General features: G+C 50.9%; 3 protein-coding genes across 9 annotated transcripts in view; 1 reads left to right on the top strand and 2 right to left on the bottom strand.

The window, feature by feature from the left end:
- Positions 1 to 837, bottom strand: part of LOC122393029 (vinculin-like) — a 33,151-nt gene extending 32,314 nt beyond the window's left edge. For 3 of the 4 annotated variants that reach the window (XM_043388584.1, XM_043388585.1, XM_043388586.1), the window contains exon 1: positions 497 to 776. In XM_043388584.1, the coding sequence (XP_043244519.1) occupies positions 497 to 553 (57 nt within the window). In that variant the 5' untranslated portion in view covers positions 554 to 776. Of the gene's footprint in view, positions 1 to 496 lie in introns of all 4 variants that reach the window. The other variant, XM_043388583.1, reaches the window with a different exon arrangement.
- Positions 775 to 13,182, top strand: LOC122393031 (MAP kinase-activated protein kinase 2-like). 4 transcript variants are annotated; one of them, XM_043388589.1, is made up of 7 exons: positions 775 to 816; positions 5,774 to 5,968; positions 6,483 to 6,687; positions 7,317 to 7,424; positions 8,414 to 8,588; positions 9,052 to 9,262; positions 11,453 to 13,182. In XM_043388589.1, exons 2-7 carry the CDS (start codon positions 5,813 to 5,815, stop codon positions 11,690 to 11,692), a joined length of 1,095 nt encoding a protein of 364 aa, XP_043244524.1. In that variant the 5' UTR covers positions 775 to 816; positions 5,774 to 5,812; the 3' UTR covers positions 11,693 to 13,182. The 4 variants fall into 4 exon arrangements, with proteins under 4 accessions (XP_043244524.1, XP_043244527.1, XP_043244523.1 ...); XM_043388592.1 differs by lacking the exon at positions 775 to 816 and adding an exon at positions 1,082 to 1,233; XM_043388588.1 differs by lacking the exon at positions 775 to 816 and adding an exon at positions 1,341 to 1,406.
- Positions 13,183 to 13,369: 187 nt separating this feature from the next.
- On the bottom strand, positions 13,370 to 18,097 carry LOC122393030. Its single transcript, XM_043388587.1, has 3 exons — positions 18,033 to 18,097; positions 17,201 to 17,247; positions 13,370 to 15,675 (listed from the first exon to the last, which is right to left on the bottom strand). Exon 3 carries the CDS (start codon positions 15,612 to 15,614, stop codon positions 14,199 to 14,201), a length of 1,416 nt encoding a protein of 471 aa, XP_043244522.1. The 5' UTR covers positions 15,615 to 15,675; positions 17,201 to 17,247; positions 18,033 to 18,097; the 3' UTR covers positions 13,370 to 14,198.
- Positions 18,098 to 18,381: the final 284 nt, after the last annotated feature.

The following is an 18,381-nucleotide window of genomic DNA, read 5'->3' as shown; positions in this document are numbered from 1 at the left end:
GGGCAGATTCTGCCCCCCCCCCCCCAGCGGGGCGCGGGAATGCACACCAATGTAGCACGGCGCCATGCCTTCCAGTTGGACGCAAGAGCCAAGTTGCTACGGGCCCTTAGCCCTATACCACAACAACAACATGCCTTCCAGACGCACGCACGGCGGAAGTAAATGCCAATAGTTCATTACATAAACGATTGACTGATAGGTACACTTGTCATTCATTCGTTGGTTCATTTATTCAATCAATTATTCATTCATCATCATACATGCATCATTTCACTCATTTAGAGATTCATTCACCAAACCATTCATTCATTCATTCAATCATTCATCCACCCACTTTTCATTCATTCATTCATTCATTCGTCCTCTTATTCAAGGATGGTAGTGAGAGAACGACGAGCGGTTTTCGAATCTTTTGACTTCCCGTAGCTCAAGCTAAATCCACCCCGGCAATCGGCATCATTCGACAGGTGACGAGAGAGAGACGAACTGAACTTACCTGATGAGCTACAGGCTCCAAAATGCTCTCGATCGTTTTCGTGTGAAACACTGGCATTTTCAGTGCCTCTGGATGGCGGATAAAGCTACAGCACTACGCACAGACACCACCACTGACCACAGTCGGTGTGATTTCCGGCCTCGAGGGCGCACACCGCGCACGGAGTACCTCCTCCGGGACGGCCTCCACGCGCGCCCCCTCGCGCGCGTACTCCGCTCAGGAGGAGCGACGGCCAAGGCCGTGAGAGAACCAATGGGTGGCTCGGTACTCGGAATCTGCAGCGAAGCTCGCGAATTTCTAGCCAGAGGGGCTCCTTCGCGGTAAGATCACCAGTAGATGACAAAAGAAATGTGGTCAGCTGAGCGTTGGGATTTGGTAGCATTACCTTGAGCATGTGTGCGAATTTGACTTTTTTTCCATAGATTAGATCTAATATAATTTACTCGTATACATTTGCATGTCATTAAAAATTAATTGAATATCATTTTGAGTTCTCTGACACGATTGGAATCAATAAAGACAATGATTCAAGCAATATTTTTAGATAGATTTGGAAAATTGCTTCCATATTCTTGTTGAGAGGCGTTTATGGCGCGTCAGTCTCCGAACACCCCACTCATTTATTTCTTTTCACTTGGCTGCCTTGTGTGTGGAGTGGTTTTTTCGGTCAGCTATATTTTTGGGTGCATTAGAACGGTTATATAGCCTTGATTAGAACCGAGAATATCTTCAGCAAGGTAAATACCTAACCCTTCATCTGATGTCTCATGTAATATTCCTCAATTTTCATTCATTTCCTTTGAGAGTAGGCCCTCGATGTCTCGTCTGTGGTCTCGTCTGACCACGGTATTGCCACTGGATAACGATGCAGATTGAGATGGGTGGTTCCTTTTATTGTTTCATTTCCTGCGTAAGTTAGTCATTTGTGTACCCATCATTGTTAATAATTTGATATTCATATTTGTTCTGTAAAATTTAAAAGGAAATTTTGTCAACTTTCAGAGTTGAATGATTGGCATTGAAAAAAATGAAATGATAAATTATTTGCATTTTTGGCTATGAGACTCCATTTGAATTTATATCATATTATGTATAACACTTTGTTGTTATTGGTTTTTGCTGTCTTCTTAAATATGAATTCATGAATTTGTTTGCCATAGGGTCTGTTCCAATGGTAAGTCAAAGTGGAACTATGTGATTGATGAGCGTCGACGAGAGCCATTTAAGAGCAGCCAAGGGAACATTTTTGTGAGGAAATCAGCTGTTTGCTGGGCTGGCTGTAATGGCTGTAATCCCAAAATCATTTACAATTCCACATCACTCAAATCTCACTTATAAGCAATTCAGGATTATATTACTAGGCTTATATCACTTTTCTGTGGGATGAGGGAGGAGGTAAATAGTGGTGGCGAGATGTCAAATTGGGATGAGCTTAGAGGAGCTTAGGGGAGTGACAGGAACAACTTTTTTAAATGAGATAAGGTTAGAGGAGCTTAGATGAGGCTGGAGGAACCACTGGAACAAGCCCATAGCAATAGCATAATTAAACTGTCCATATTTTTTGCAGTGCTTATAGAGCTCAAAAGAGAGTTGTGTGATGTGTCCAGTTGTGTCCAGTGATGTGTTCAAACCAAGACTGTTATGCATTAACAACAGTTTGATAGGATAATAAAATGGATATTAAATAAAAGAGTGGCTTTGAGGCTCATGGTGTAATAGACAATACAGTTATATGCTTTATAAGTGTCTTCAGTTGACAGTTTTTGAAATCTTAACCCTCGCCCGCACATGCTATTTTCCCATCCTAGAACGCACATGGGGGGGGGTGGTTGCCACCCCCCGCGCCATTTCGTTCCTGTTGGAGATAGAGCTTAGCAGTAAAGACCAAAAAGATTCTTTGAGAAGAGACGAATCCAATGATACCCAGTTTTACCTTCTCAGGTCAGTCATTGACCTTCCAGGTCAGGTCAAACTAAAAAATGTTGCTGTTTTGGGTCACCGTTGGATATCAAGTGCGCTGCTTATCAAATACCGATGACGATGCTGTTTTCTGGTGCCAAGCCAGCTAGAACCTCTTTGTCACACTATCCGACCAAAATTTTGCTGCTGAGGTCATTTCAGGTCAAGTTAGGTCAAGGTCAATTATATGTGTTTGTATGTCTGTGTGTGTCTGTGTGTATACTGATGTGTGCACCGATTGTTTTTGGGTCCATATCACATGAAATCATGATCTGAGAAGCTTTTACCAAAAATGCAGTAAAAAAACTTCACAAAAAGTAAATTCAGCTTGCCTAAAACGCAATTATCTTAGATGACCTAGGTTGACCTTGACCCTGACCTTGACCCCTGTACATCGTCGAACAACATGTTCCATGATAGGTGGGAGGTAAGACTGGCAAAAAAGGCCGAAATCAGGGTGTCAAAAGCTCACAAGGCCCATGGCAAACGAAAGATGTTGAGAATTGGCCATTTGGGTCATGACATGACCTGAAAAACAAGGTCATATCTCCTAAACCAAAAATCACAGAAACTTGAAATTTTCAGTGGACATCAAGAAAGGATAGAGGAGCAGCTATGCGAAAAATCAGCCTTCTAGCTCTAAAAATGTTGAGTGCAGAGCAGAAAGACTACCTGGGGGGGGGGGGTGGCAACCACCCCCCCATGTGCGGGCGAGGGTTAAATGTAGAGCTGGTGGCATCCTTCATAAGGGCTCACAGTCATCCATGAAACTATGCATGTTTTTGCTAAATTTTCAGCTATCTACATGCCATTGGAGTGAATGGTGACTGGCAAAATACTGGACTGCAGTTGATAATTTTGGTATCTGTGCTACTATGGCAGCGGTTTTAGCATCTTTATTATTGATCAATGTTTAAAGTTGGTCCTGTGCAATGTCTGGACCATGTCTAATGTGTCCAAATGAGTTGAAATGCATACCATTTGTCAGAAGGGTTACCATGGTGCTTAGAACAGCAGGTCCAGAAACCTGAATGCCTGTGATAAATACCTTAAGGTATTTAAGCAACAAAATGTTGTTGCTCAGTTTTTTATCTTTGCAAGAATTTACCTTTGGGTTAGCTTATTGTGCATAGGCTACCTACCTATTTTAATTGCAGTAGTTTTATTTGCTCATATTTTATAGTTTCATTCTTTTGCAGATTTTTTGTTTTTTTTTCATAGAATGATTCTGAGAGATTTATACATTGCCAGATGAACATGTTATCACCAGCATTCCAAATTTGTTATCCTTTTTCATGCCTGATATGTTCCAGTGCAATATTATAGTTGAAAGCTGCAGTATGTTCAATTGAAGATGATTTGACAGTGAAATGACAATGCATTGTGGGATACTGACCTTTCACACCATCTTATGCAGTTCTTGTTGCCATTGTTACAATCCACTTCTTCCCCGATCGAGTATCTGCGCAGTCTGCAGGAAGGGGCTGGTAACCTGACGCCCTCTTTTAGCTCCAGTCAGGACTAGCGAGGGATAGACCCATGGGCTAATGAAGCCGCCTGTGCTGGCTGAATCAATAGGGGGCAGAGGCACCACACCGGATGTGCGAATCGCTCCGAGGCGACGTTCCATCGGAAAATAATCGGGAAAGATTTTCTGGCATCGTTGAATTTGCATAAAAAGTTTGAATATTTCCGGACCTCCACGTACGCAGCGTGCAGGCCTGTTTCTGGTAGGTACTCTCCATGTCTACATTTAGCGCCAATGAAGTATAGTCATTAGTCAATGGAGCATGCAAATTACTGGTCAAATCGCTGTATGATTTAATCCACGATCTATTTAACCTTTATCGGCAGTTTGAACCCAGGGTTTGAACCGGCATAGAATACTTTTGGCACACTCAGCACAATGCTTAACTTGCGCTCTTTCTCTACGTCATACTTTTTTTAGAGAACACTATGTTCTCCGACGTGCTTGCGTATATCACAATTAGCCTAGGTCTAGGCGTATAAGCGTGGGTAAAATCGTTCATGGTTGGTTGTAGGGGAGACCCAGGAGAGTGGGTGGCCTGAACCTCCCAGTTAAGATGCCAGAATGCACGTAGCATCTCAGCTCATAATCTTGCAAGAAAATTTCAAATTGTCTGCCTTGTCTTCATTTACATGCTTTAAACTTTATGTTATAGGTGATATGACATAATAAGACGAGTCTGGCTCACATTAATCACGAATTTTCTGTATGTACCGTATTTTACTCGAAGAGGGTAAAAACGCTTTTATCACCGCTCATTGCCAAAGGAGACTGAGGAAGATTTTGGAAATCTCATGGGTTGTATAACGAAATGGCTGCTACCAGTTTACGTGGTCAAATGTGTAAAAATACGCATCACTTCTTCAAAACTGCGATGGCTCATACCATCCGGGTCTCCCCTTTATAACGCTTATTGTCTCCCACTTTTCCCGATCATTTACCCTGATGTCATCACTGGACATCGGTGATTTGTTGATAATGACGGCTCTTTCAATCTACAATTAGAATTGTACAATTTATCCAGTTACGTGACTTAAGTGGGCATAGGCTTTTTTCATAAATCGACGTATATCATTAGTCATAACGAGATGCTTCCTATGTGTACCGCACTAACGTGACAGACACACGCCTGCAAATGGCCCATATGCCGCAGCACTCTCCATTGGCTGGCCGCTCTGAACTCTATAAAGCTGGCTGCTATGCTAGCACTTGCATGCTTTGTGGCATTTGAGTGGAAAGCATTGCTTTTTTGGCACGTGCTCTCTCCAAGGTACATCGCTTTTTGCGCCCACTCGGTGCTGATAAGTCACGCTAAGTTACCCCACCATAATATTTACGCCCACAGTGTCACGTATCGCACCTCCGCGTCTCTGTCGTGAAACATGTCATACTGTGACAGATTCGTGGAATAGACTGAGTCAAGGGATGAGAGTTACACGAACAAAAAGGAAGATTAATGCTCATACCATGACCGTGCCGATGTGTTCATGCTGACTCGTGCCTTTAGTTAGCCTACTTGATGTTCATTGCCTATCCATTGAAACTTGTGTTTAGAAAAAATGGCCTGCTATCGATCGGCCTGCTGCGTTACTGTTAACATAATATGAACTTCCGGGTACATAATGTTTTTTGTCTGTTATTTTGATTTTGTTTCACAGTTCTACGTAATATGTCAGTAATTTGTTTCGTATTTACCGCATACGTTTGATTCAGTTGCCAGTGTTTCTGTGTGTCTCGCAGATAAGCCACGCTACTCCCGTGCGCTCACACAGGGTCTGTGGTTGTTCCAGAAAGGGTGGTGCCGCCGCTGCTGCACCCATTAGCACGTTATGAATATCACCTTTCCCGTGCGCGAGCCGCTGGTGCCCAAGAAGCATGCCATCAGCGATGACTACACGCTGTCCAGTCATGTGCTCGGGCTCGGCATCAACGGAAAGGTGCTGGCGTGCGTCCACAAGGCCACAGGAAAGAAATACGCCCTCAAGGTGAGCTCTGCCGGCCGGATGAATTGAAGCCGGTCGATGTCTCCTACGTCTCCAGACCTAGTGCTCTGAGCTTTTAATCGCTGTTTTGCATTCTCGATAGTTTCCTAAAAGATTATCAAAATCTTGCAAGGGCGATTCCTATGTACGTTTCTGATGCGCTTCTTATGCTTCGTGGTATTTTAAGGGTTAATTTTCATGGAATGGTCTCGGTTCTTCCTTATTTGTGCTGGCATTAAAGTACCGACCTAGGGATTACGTCCCGCCCCCGCCCACCTTTCATTTCCGATAGCAGTCGTTTATCGCCGTCGTGGAACACTTCACCGGCTGTCTTCCCCGCTGAGTCAGCCCGTGTTTGTTGACCGTTCACGGCATGGCTGAGAGTCGCCGCTCGGGACCATCCGCCTCCCGCTGGTACCGGCCTGATACCGGCGGCGGCCGGAGGGTGACTGCTGACTCCCTGTTGGGTACACTGCGGCTACTGACCGCCCGGCCCGCCCGGCCCTGTGTGCGGCAGATTTTACGCGATAACCCCAAGTCGCGGCGCGAGGTGGACATCCACTGGCGCGCCTCGGCCTGCCCGCACATCGTCAACATCCACGCCGTGTACGAGAACATGCAGGGCACTAACCGCTGTCTGCTGATCGTCATGGAGTGCATGGAGGGCGGCGAGCTGTTCCAGCGCATCCAGGACCGGCCCAACGGCGCCTTCACCGAACGCGGTACGTCAGCTGCGCGCCAGATCCTCATAGATTAGCCCGCATATACGGGAGTTGCGTGAAGGTACCTACTTAATCCAAAGAGAAGTCATTTACACACAGGCACAATTTCGTGAATCTGTTCCACAAGCGGTTTGGGGAATAATAACCTATTTGTGACTTGTCTGGCGTTCTTGTTGAAATGTCCCGTTGTTGGTATTTATTGATCGGAAACTTCCGAGAAGGTGACATTTCCTATAGCGTTTGTGTCCGGCTTCCCCGGAAATCGGACGATTTATCTTGTTATCCTCATACGGCGTCGGATGATTTATGTGTTACGTATTTATCGGTATTGTGGCGTGTGTGTGGCGTGGGCACTGTGTGTGTGGAGTACGCAATCCGACCGCCGTGCCGCCCTTGTGGATCGGTCCTGTACTGCATACTTTGGTGTTCCTGTGCCGCCCACACTGCGAACTGGCTGTCAGTGCTGCGGTGTTGTATCAGCCGCATCTACCGGTGGGTTTGCGGCTAGTGGGGGGGGAGGGGGGGGGGGGGCGCCCCTGCAACTGTGGCGGCGCTGGGCCCGGCTGTCGGCTGTGACGGCCGTGCGTGACGTGTCTATGTGTGACGTATGTTACCCTCCTGTTCCGCAGAGGCGGCCGAGGTGGTCCACTCCATCTGTATGGCCGTCTATCACCTGCACTCTGTCAACATAGCGCACCGCGACCTCAAGCCGGAGAACCTTCTCTACACCACCAAAGGTACGATGTTTACCGGCCTTTATACCCCACCATCCCCCTACGACACCAAAGTTACGGGAGTTTGCCAACGGCAGCGATTATACCAATCAACTCTCTACACCGCCAAAGATACGATAGTTTACCGATGATTATACCCACCCCTCCCCTAAACCACCGAAGTTAGGCAAGTTTGCCGACGATTACATTCACCGCGCGCCTCCGGTATCGCTGCTGATTCCTATCGGCCATATTAGTGTCATTTTTTAGCGCTCGCTCGGCAGAGCAGAGGTCCGGATTAGCTCGCCACCCGAACAGATCAATATTTACGGCCGGGCCGCCGACTGTCACTGCGGCGCCCACCTGGGCTGCAAGATATCGATAGTTGTGGGAATTCAGGTTTTCCTGGATTGATACATGTTCAATCAGGTGGGGCGTGATTGGTTTCAAACAAACTACGTAGTTGGCGTCGATGTGTTAGTGGGTAACAATGAAAATCAGCATCATGCTACATCACAAAGTGATCAGTCAATACGTTCGTTCTACTTTTGACCATCGTGGCGCATTATTTCCGGTAAAATAAAATATGACACGCAGTACTGTTTCTGTTGTGCAAGGTTTCCGTTGTACGATACAGCATGATCACTGGAAGCTCTATTCTATAATTCGTCACTCTGGGTGCCTGCAGTGCAGTGTAGCCTGCAGCGACTTTGTTGACGTGTACATTTCGGCGTTTTACATTAAATGCTTGTTCGTGACCAGCGTTTCTAGGTATGAACACTGTGCTAGCCAACTCGGCGTTATTTCTGTCCGCTGCCAGCGTTTCTGGCCATGGTCCGTGACTGTGTGTGACTATTTTGGCTGACCACTCTCTGGCCATCGTTCCACGTGTTCCTGTCTCCTCGTTCCATGACCAAGTCTCGCCACTCCATATCTCCTGCCTCACCGCTCCGTGTCTCTGCCTCACCGCTCTGTGTCTCCTGTCTCACCGCTCCTCCATTCCCTGTCGTCAGGCGAGGACGGCGTGCTGAAGCTGACCGACTTCGGGTTCGCCAAGGAGATCCTGGCGCGCGACTCGCTGCAGACGCCCTGCTACACGCCCTACTACGTGGCGCCGGAGGTGCTCGGCCCGGAAAAGTACGACCGCTCGTGCGACATCTGGAGCCTGGGAGTCATCATGTACATCCTGTGAGTGCCCGGCGACGGGACGGTCAGACGAAATTCGCCAGCAGTGGGGGCGGTGCCGCGAGCTGTACCGTACTCTGGATGCAGGGTGTGGGCAGGGCGCCGACCAACTTCCACTAACGGGTCGGCCCGGTCGGTTATTGCCGGTGAATAAGTTAGTGGTGGTTCGGCACCGGGGCCGCTCCAAGATCGATGCACTCTAAGATAGACCTAATGTCCACGGACCCAGGGGAGCAGGTTTCATCTGTGAGGAGTATTGACCCAGACACTTCACTGACTCCGACCGTTATGTAACCACTCTGACCTCGACCCGGCTCGTCAGTGCCCGGCCCTCTAACCCGTCCTCTGACCTGCCCCGCGTCATGCCGTCTGACCCGCCCCGTGCCCGGCCATCTGACCCGTCCTCTGACCTGCCCCACGCCCTGCCGTCTGACCTGCCCCCTGACCACCCCTCTCCTCCCGGCAGCCTGTGCGGCTTCCCGCCGTTCTACAGTAACCACGGCCTGGCCATCTCGCCCGGCATGAAGAAGCGGATCCGCGCCGGCGAGTACGACTTCCCCAACCCCGAGTGGCGCAACGTCAGCAAGGAGGCCAAGGAGCTCATCAGAGACATGCTCAAGACGAACCCGCAGCACCGTCCCACCATCGAGGACGTGATGCGACACAAGTGGATCGCGGTGAGTGCCACGGCCGGGCGCGCCTCACGGCCATCCGACGGGCGCGCCTCACGACCCTCCGACGGGCGCGCCTCACGACCCTCCGACGGGCGCCCCACGACCCTCCGCCGGGCGCCACACGGCCCTCCGCCGGGCGCGCCTCACGGCTCTCCGCCGAGCGCCACACGACCCTCCGCCGGGCGCCTCACGACCCTCCGACGGGCGCGCCTCACGACCCTCCGACGGGCGCGCCTCACGACCCTCCGACGGGCGCCGATGGGTAATGCATGGGACCGGGGACGGGTCGCCGCTAACGGGGCGGCTGTGGCCGCGATATTGGATTTATGCACATTGATATTGGTGATTTGTGAGCCGAGGTGTGTATGATGATTCGGGGACCAATCTGCTGAGAGTGCTGGGACGGCGCCGGGGCCATTGAGGGTGAGATAAAGGCAGCGTTCACGCCCGACGGGATCGGGATATATCTGGACTGGTCGGATGATTTATTCATCAGTCTTGACGGGTTATATTCATGGGCCCCAATGCATCTATCAATATACGGGAAGACCATGTCGTATCTAGAGCATTATGTAATGCTCTTTAACCCGCGCCCGGCTGGGGGTCCTGGATTTCCACGCCCTGCTGGGGGGGGGGGTGTTTGAACGCCCCCCCCCCCTTCTAACTGGGCTCCTGGGCCACGTAGCGATACGCGGAAGGCGGCGTTCGAAAGAGCGTCAAAAATAATGACGAAATCACTTCAGTCAATTTTTTGGTCAGGTCAAAGGTCAGGTCACCAGAGGTCATTGAAGGCAAAATTTCGTTGATTTCCAGGTCGAATGTCGACAATTTCCAAGAAGCCAGCGCATAACTTGGGAACCAATAGAGCTACAGCGCCACGGAAAAGCGCATTCGATAGCCCTATTAACGCCCTTTCTGAGTAATTTTCTCAGATTTGACCTAACGTCAACGGTTTTGCTTGCAGGGGGCAAAAACTGCAAAAATAGCCGATTTTTCGGAAACAGTTTTTCTGCAATAACTTTTGACCCAAGCCTTGTACGAGCTTACTTTTACCGGCATCGTGTTTCTCTCGTCAAGACGCATCGAATGAACTATAACTTGACCTTGAAAGGTCAACTTGAAAATTTGACCTCAGGTCAAGGTCATGACCTGACCGGAAAGGGTCATGTTGCATATCAGTCGATTCGTATCGTCGAGCTGAACACATCTAAGGCGTTTTCATCGCTCTAGCGTGCCTCTATCAAAAGTTATTTGCGAAAAACTGTTAGATACCATTCGTGACCTAAGATGACCTCAGGGCATAAACAGGGGTCACGGACACCATTTTCATGTTCAGTGTGTCTAAACCACTTGTAATTCAGTGTTTGGGAGTGTTTATAATTTCTTTCGTCCAAAAGACTAGGCGCATTTCAATTTTCTCCCATTGACTTATAATGGGGAGGTCGCAAAATTGACCTGACCTTAGGTCATCGATATCAAAATTCTGAGATATACATTTTGTACATGCTATTGTTCTTAGCAATCGCTGAAAGTTTCAAAGCGATCGGTCACTCGGTGTAGCTATGACAGACATTGAAACTTTTTATGAGGTGAGGTCACTTCAAGTGACCTGGTGACCTGACCTTGAATGACCTTGGTCTGAAATTTTCACAACATGTGTAGAATTGATGTATGATAAGGTGTACCAAAAACCACAAGGGGGGGGGGGTGTTCAAACACCCCCCCCCCCCCCAGCAGGGCGCGGGTTAACACGTAAACATAAACTGGGGTACATTTTTTTCACACTTGGTAGAATGAAATGTGCTTACTGCTTTTCGTATACGAACCTCGACCACTCGAGTTGCCTCTATTGTTTCATTCTTTGCCATTCCGTCTTTCGCTTTGATAAGACATGATCCACTTATCAAGTTGACCTGTTTGATGCGCGCCAGTGGACTGCATACTGCATAGGACTGCATAGTGAAAGACACAGGAGTCTCCTTCACCATGCAGTCCTAATGACGCTAAGGTATATCCTCTTTGCACACTTCCTGCCTATTGTCCCTCTGTCCGGCAACGGCCGGCTGGTCTTCAAGCTCTATTTGTATCTGTGCCTGCAGAAATACGCCGAGGTGCCGCAGACGCCGCTCTGTGGCCCTCTGACCTCCGTCTGTGTGTCTGTGCGTTCCCTGACCTCTGTGTGTCTGTCTGCAGAAATACGCCGAGGTGCCGCAGACGCCGCTCTGCACGGCCCAGGTGCTGAAGGAGGAGGAGGACCAGTGGCCAGAGGTGCAGGACGAGATGACCCGCTCGCTCGCCACCATGCGCGTCGACTACGACCAGATCAACCTCAAGAGCATCGCCAACTCGGACAACTCGCTGCTGGCCAAGCGGCGGAACCGGGCGAACGCGGCGGCCGCCGAGCAGGCCGCCGCCCAGCCGATGCAGATGTGAGAGGCCGCGGCGAGCGCGCGCGGCGGCTCACCGCCAGCGCCCGTCTTATTTTTGGATGTCGTTTTACCGTGAGTGGACGGCCGAGGAGAGGAGCGGCGGTACCTCCGCGGCCACCGTCGGAGGCCGAGAGGCGGCTTCCAGAGGGTCCGGCGCCCGGGTCCACTTCCCTGACCACCTGGCCCGCGGCGGGCCAGGCCCAGGGCGTCACGAGGCCAGAGCAAGTCACCCGGTCGCGCTCGTCTCGCATAATCTGGAACTGGTGAGCGCAGTGGTGCCGCGACTGAGCAGTGAGACTGAGCTGCACTCGGCTCACCACAGAGACAGAGCGGCCAGAGATTCACCCTCGGGGCGGCGGCCGGTGAGAGGCATTCTGAGCCTGTGAGACGTGTGAACGTGTGACAAGGGACTGGTGTGAACGTATGTGTGTGCAGAGTGGCGGTGAGCGTGTCACTCCCGGCCGGTGGAGACCCCGCCGTCCGCCGGCGTCTCACAACTCGACTGCGCCGCTTTAGTCTATGCAACTGATCGACGTACTCCCGTATGATATAATGACGCGCGCGACAACGTCTGAGAGGGGGGGGGGGCGAAGAACGGTCTTAGTTGGTGCGTACGGCCTGTGGCGACTTCCCCAAAAGCCACGACTGCATCAACAGTCGACTCGGAGACCGCTCGCCTGGGTTGTGTTGACCCTCCCTGCATGGGTTAGTGAAGCGGCCGGGGAGCGCTGCGTTGTCCGGCCTCGGCCTCCGCCGGAGGATTCCGGCGGACGATGTTGGCGTCGTCCCCAGCTGTTCGAGTCGTAGTTCGCGTTCAGCGTTTAACCCGCGCGCCGGGCGGTCTAACCGACTCGACGGTATAACGAGATGTTCGGAGCTGTGTGGAGTGAATGTTTTAACGGCTCGACCGTGTTTAAGTGAAACCGTGAGATCATAGAATTCGTGCGACAGTGAGGTCTGCGGAGGGCCGGCTGTCTGAGGCGCGGCCGCCGTGGTATCTGAATCAAATGTACCGACAACATCAGCGGACTCAAATCTGCCGCATATGAGTTTTTTGGTTCTCTAGAGATGCTTGAAACAAACCTCTGTCCCTCACGGCCAGCTTACAATCACGCTCGCGCTCTACCGCCCCCTTTGTTTGTGATATGTAGCAATGAATTATGCAGACTCTATGACGATCACCTATGCAGCGGGTGCGCGGGACTCCCGCTCGCGCCCCGCCCCCGCCCGCGCGGCCCGCAATCACCACGGTCCGCGAGCCCTCCGCGCGCGCGTCGACCGCAGTCGGCCCGGTGGAGCCCCGGCTGCAGTCCGCCGGCCGCGCGGCCCGTGAAGTGCCCTTACGGGGACCGATGGGGAGTGTGCCAAACGCGGGGCGGGTGAGCGATCGAGGCCGTTTTACTGTAAATAGTCTTAATCTCCAAAGTGGCGGGACGGAGCGCGAGTTGGCGCCGTTTTCGGTGCTGCAGGTGTTAATACAAGGCCTCTAACCGACTCGCGAGTGCGCGACTCTGACGGACGGCCACCCGGAAGGAAGCCGCCAGTCTCAGCTGGGGTACTGCGATAGCCCAGTTCGTGCCGCCGGTACGTGGCTCGCCACAAAGCACATGCAATGCCCGGGAAGTGGAGGATCACGGTTTGATTGTCGCGACTGATGGGCGTTACAGTAGCCACAAACACATTTTTACATAACTAGACTTTATCCATACCATAAACAGCTCGCTCCTACTATACTCATAGTTTACGCACCTGGCGAGCGTGCACACGCGCAATAAGTTCGTTCGAAGTTCGTCGTAGGGTGACGTGATTGCCGACACTGTCACACGCTCGCTACATTCGCCCTAGGCATGGCACTGGCCTCAGTGGGAGTCATCGGGTGCCCCGTGTGGAATGCAAAGGAACATCACATCACCGCAGTGGAAGACGGCTATGTAGGCCGAACCCAAGGCATCCGCACAGTCATTCCCCGCAGCGTAAGTTAATGACGTGGCGAAATACGAGTAACACAGAATACTGATGAGCGTACATCTAAACAGGCCACTAAGGGGCGAGGAGTGAGCGATGGTAGCAGATGGTAAAAATGAGAAACAAATATCGTGCCAAGATCACTAGAAGTTGATTCCATTATGACACAACACTTCCTGAAAGTATTTTGTAACACAACACTGATCATGATGTGCGTTAGGACTCCGCAGCACCCCAAATAACAGCTCACTTATATTGCAAGTTCCTTTCTTCGTAAGGTGTTAGCTTCAAAAATAAAATCATATTCCATAAAACTCATTCACGCTAACAGATAAATAACAAGTTGGCGCTTCGCAAAGCCCTGCGCTGCATAGCTCCCGACCCATCAGAGCAACCAACACGGCACGCAGGAACGATCGCGTCTGCAGTGATTGAGCGTACCTCTTCACCAGCTGCCAGTCAGTCGGCTTGGCGCGTGCGATCAGCGCTGGCCATCCTACACCTCTGGTGCCGCGGTCCCGGTCGGCCGGGGCCCGACGCGGCCGTCAGTTGTAGTTGTAGCTCTTGTGGGCGCCGGACATTTCGAGCAGATAGCGGTCGGGGTTCTCGCCCCACTCTGTGTCCGCCATAATGTTCACCTTCCGGCGCTGCTCAATGGCCGCCTGGTCGCGCTTCTGCGACTTGATCTGCTGGTCGCGTGCGGCCGGCGCGCCGCAGCCCCACACCTCCAGGCCCTCCAGCCGGAACGGCGCGCCGCGGCTCGAGCACATGCTCAGATCCTTGTCGACGGTGACGGCGGGCGTTTTACGGTCGGCGCCGACGCGCAGTCCGGACGGCAGGCCGCGCGCCGACTGGTTGTAGAACATGACGTCGGCCTGGTGGCTGCAGAGCACCTGGTACTGCGGCAGCAGCTGGATGGCCATGCAGTCGGCGCCGCCCCAGTAGTGCGGCGAGTCGCGCCAGCCCACGTCCGCCGCCACACAGAACAGGCGGTGCTCCTCGGCGCGCACCAGTGTGATGGTCGGCCCGCGGTACGAGAGCACGTGGTGCTGCAGCCGGCTGGCGCTCAGACCCTGCTCGGCCGAGCTGTACAGCGACACCCAGTGTTTGGGCGCGGCCGCCTGCGCCAATCGGCCGATCGCCTGGCCGGGGTCGAGCGCCGCCAGCGCCGGCAGCGAGGGCAGGCTCTCGGCCGAGCTGGGCCGCGTGTAGCACTCGGGCAGCGAGCACATGAGCAGCCACACCAGCGCCGGGTGCACGCCCGTCAGACTGGAGGCGGCCGCCCTCTCCAGCACGCACGTGCCGCCGCCGGGGCCGGCCGCCGCCGCCGCCTCGTGGCCGCCGGTGTCGCTGCCGGCCGCCGCCAGGTCGGCGTGTCCGGTAGTGATCCGGTGCAGCACGTATTGGTGCAGGGAGCGCAGCAGACGCGGGCAGTGCTGCAGCACCCAGTTGCGCGCGAACGCCACGCCCACCTCTGGTCGGCCGTGCAGCACCGACTCGGCCACGCCGCCCAGAATCTCGTCCACGGCCAGCGAGCCGACCGACACCGTGTTCGGGTGCGCCCACATGGCCGCGTCGTACGCCTGCAGCACGAGCTGGCGCAGCCGCTCGGCTGACAGCGCGTCCTCGCGGTCGGCAAACGCGCGCAGGTGGTACTCCACCTGATCGTGCTCTGAGATCAGGTCGCACACTTCCGCGCAGCGCGACACAAAGTCGGCGGGCGTCAGCGCCTCGCCCGTGGAGGCCGGCGAGCGGCGCACAAAGTGCTCGAACAGCACCCCGGCTACTGTCTCGTTGTTCGGGAAGACGAGCCCGAACAGCTGGCGGGAGACGGCGCCGTCCGCGGAGCGCGCCACCAGCGCGTCACGCAGCTTGGCCAGGAACGAGGGAGTCGTGTCGACCGGCGCGGCGACGGCGGCGGCGGCGTGGCCCTGCCGGTGGTGGCTGTGACTCTGACCCATCGCTGATGCTACAGCAGGGCTGAGCACAGCAGTCACTGGTGGAGCAGCTCACTTGGGGAGTCAGTAGGCGGAACTATGGTCAAGCGTACCCATTTTCGGGAACGCATTTTCGTTCCCATAATTGGGAACGATAAACCCAAATATGGGAACGCCATGTAGGCATTATTTAAAACAAGAAAAAGAACCGTTAAATGACGTCCAAAAAATATAAAACGATCGTGAACCGCCTGATAGTTGTCTCAATATTGTTGGGAAAGAGTTTGATATTGTAAGGCCCATCGTAGTTTCAAATCGTTCCCCTATTTCTAAAGCAGTCCATCACCCGGGCCGCGAGCCCAAATTTGGGAACGCTCTCGTACACTGGCGCTGCAAGCGTTCCTTATTATGGGAACGGCGTACCCAAAATTGGGAACGATTTCACCGACGCCTTTCAGGGGCTCTTTTCATTAACAAGCATCACGTCCAACGCCGCAAATTATTGTTAACGCAACAATCATCAGATGACCTTTCCGGCAAGACCGTTGCATGTTTCGCCCGGTCTTCTGCGCTTTTATTCCCGTCGATCTCGCAGCGGGCACGCCCCCCTCTGCAGGATTACGTAATCCACAACGCTCAGCGATGTTCAACAAGGTCTTCCATACCTATATCCACCGTCCGCGCCGAGGGTGGAGACATGTCAAGCACCTGTCTGCTAATCACCGAGAGTTGACGAGCACAAGAAGTATCCAAAAATGGGAACGCTGAATATGTTACACCCTCAAAACACCTAGTCCCAATGAAAATCTAGTTTTTTCCTTTCTTAATGAGTGTAAGTGGCAAAAGGCCTGGTAGGATGGGCACGAGGAATGATCGAAATCAGCATAAAAATTATAATTAAGCCACACAGAGCGACCTATATCAGAGAAATTCCCCCCAAACGATCATGCTTAGAAACGCCGAAGACAAAAACCACGCTCATGACGCTGCTTATAAAACAACGCTAAACAGCTAGCATCCAAATAAAATATGTCTTTCAGGGCTGATAAAATACAGCTGAATGATTTTAAACCACTGAAACTGAGTTTACAACAGTAGTTCGGTAAAATCACTGACGTTTCACGCGGTCAATCGCCCCGACACCAAAAGTCAACAATATTACCTCGGGACTGTCCGCGTGTTCGCTTGCATATGTCAGCATCTGGTGTCGCTAGAATGAAACTTCATAACCAGGCGAAAATTATTATACTTGACCTCAAAATGTAAAAAATGCTTCATTTTCCTTAAAATTGCATGTTAAATGTCGTATAACCCATATTTCCACCATTCTGTCATTTTTAAAAAATCATTAAAAATATCATTCCACGGTCAATTTCCTTGTTCCACGGTCAGATTAAAGATAACTTTATGGAGATTTAGTAGATACTTAAATCAGCGTGCACTTTTTTGAGACGTGATGCACTTTTGAGTTTTAGTGGGCGAACGGCCGAAAAATTGCCTTCCGTTCTCATAAATGGGAACGCCCGTTCCCATATTTGGGAACTCCGTTCCCAAAAATGGGAACGTTCCTATATTTGGGTACTCATGACCATAGTTCCGCCTACTGGAGTGTCTTCAAAACTGTTCCATTGCCCTGCAAATGTGGCAATGGTGCTATCTGAAAACAAAACATGCACTGACAATATGAAGGTTATGAAAAATGCTGCATCAAACAATGAAGGTCATATATTACAACATCCTAGCAGTGAAAAATTGGAAGATTTTGTAGAGGCAATAGTGACCACTGAGTCCAGAGAACATTGTCCAGGGCTATCATATTCCAATTTTGAACCTAAGCGAGACATACTCTTCCCAGCTGCAAGCCAAGGGAAAAAAGATTTTAATTGGAAAAAGTAGGTAGGTACTAAAATTAATTAAAAACTAGTATCTAGAGGAAATTGCTGGAAATTGGACCAAAAATATCAAATCCAGTATTAGTGAAATGGTGATAGAGGATGACACCTGAAATTAGTGCCAATGGTGCTACACTACAATAACCTCAGCGAAAAGCACTTTGGGACCATACAATGTCACTGACCCTGTTCCAGAGCTATTGGGAACATACCGATTGGGAACAGGGTTTTGATCTGGGTCACTTAGTCCAAATTGTTATTCCATGGCCTATATAGGTGCCTTAAGCACCCGACTTATTCACTGCTTGGATTTTCATATCAAAGCATATGTATGCATGACTCAAAGTCCTGACAGACAATAAAAAGGAATCCAATATGAAAAACCAGAAGCATTATTGATCAAATTTTGGGTTCAAGTTACAGAATTAAGAGACAAAATTGAGCTGCAAATAACAAAAATAAACTGGCGAAAAGTTTAAACGAAAATTGTACCGTTGTGGCTGAAATTCCAGCCACAACGGTACAAAGGTGCAGAATACCACGAAATTACCTTTCTTGTCAGCAAAATGCAATTAAATTGATTCAATTCAATTCAATTATGCAACAGGAATTACAAACGTTTCCCGCGTCAGTTTTGTCAACTCAATAACATCCTTAATTTGGCAGCTCTAAAAGTAGACGTCATGACTACCAGGAAATAGCATCTTTTACATCTCTGCAGCCTGTGTTCCGGTTATAATGGCAGATTTTATTCAGAAAAAAAAGAAATAACATTCCATTTTGTGATAATTGGTTGCTTAAACGCAAAGGCAGATATTTTCACTGGCTTCAATTTTTTTTGTGAAATGACGTCATTGAGCGAAACAGCTTCCATAAAAATACCCTCCCGCATAACAACG

Source organism: Amphibalanus amphitrite, unplaced genomic scaffold, assembly GCF_019059575.1.
Source record: "Amphibalanus amphitrite isolate SeventyFive unplaced genomic scaffold, NRLGWU_Aamphi_draft 000512F_arrow, whole genome shotgun sequence".
Lineage (NCBI taxonomy): Eukaryota > Metazoa > Arthropoda > Thecostraca > Balanomorpha > Balanidae > Amphibalanus > Amphibalanus amphitrite.
Note: the sequence above shows the minus strand (reverse complement) of the source record. Positions and strands in the feature narration are given on the sequence as shown.

Excerpts from the sequence above, each read along its gene's own strand:
- LOC122393031 (XM_043388589.1), top strand. The coding sequence starts at position 5,813 with ATGAATATCACCTTTCCCGTGCGCGAGCCGCTGGTGCCCAAGAAGCAT. Across the intron at positions 5,969-6,482 it reads GAAAGAAATACGCCCTCAAG|ATTTTACGCGATAACCCCAA; the intron begins GTGAGCTCTGCC and ends TGTGTGCGGCAG. Across the intron at positions 6,688-7,316 it reads CGGCGCCTTCACCGAACGCG|AGGCGGCCGAGGTGGTCCAC; the intron begins GTACGTCAGCTG and ends CCTGTTCCGCAG.
- LOC122393030 (XM_043388587.1), bottom strand. The coding sequence starts at position 15,614 with ATGGGTCAGAGTCACAGCCACCACCGGCAGGGCCACGCCGCCGCCGCC.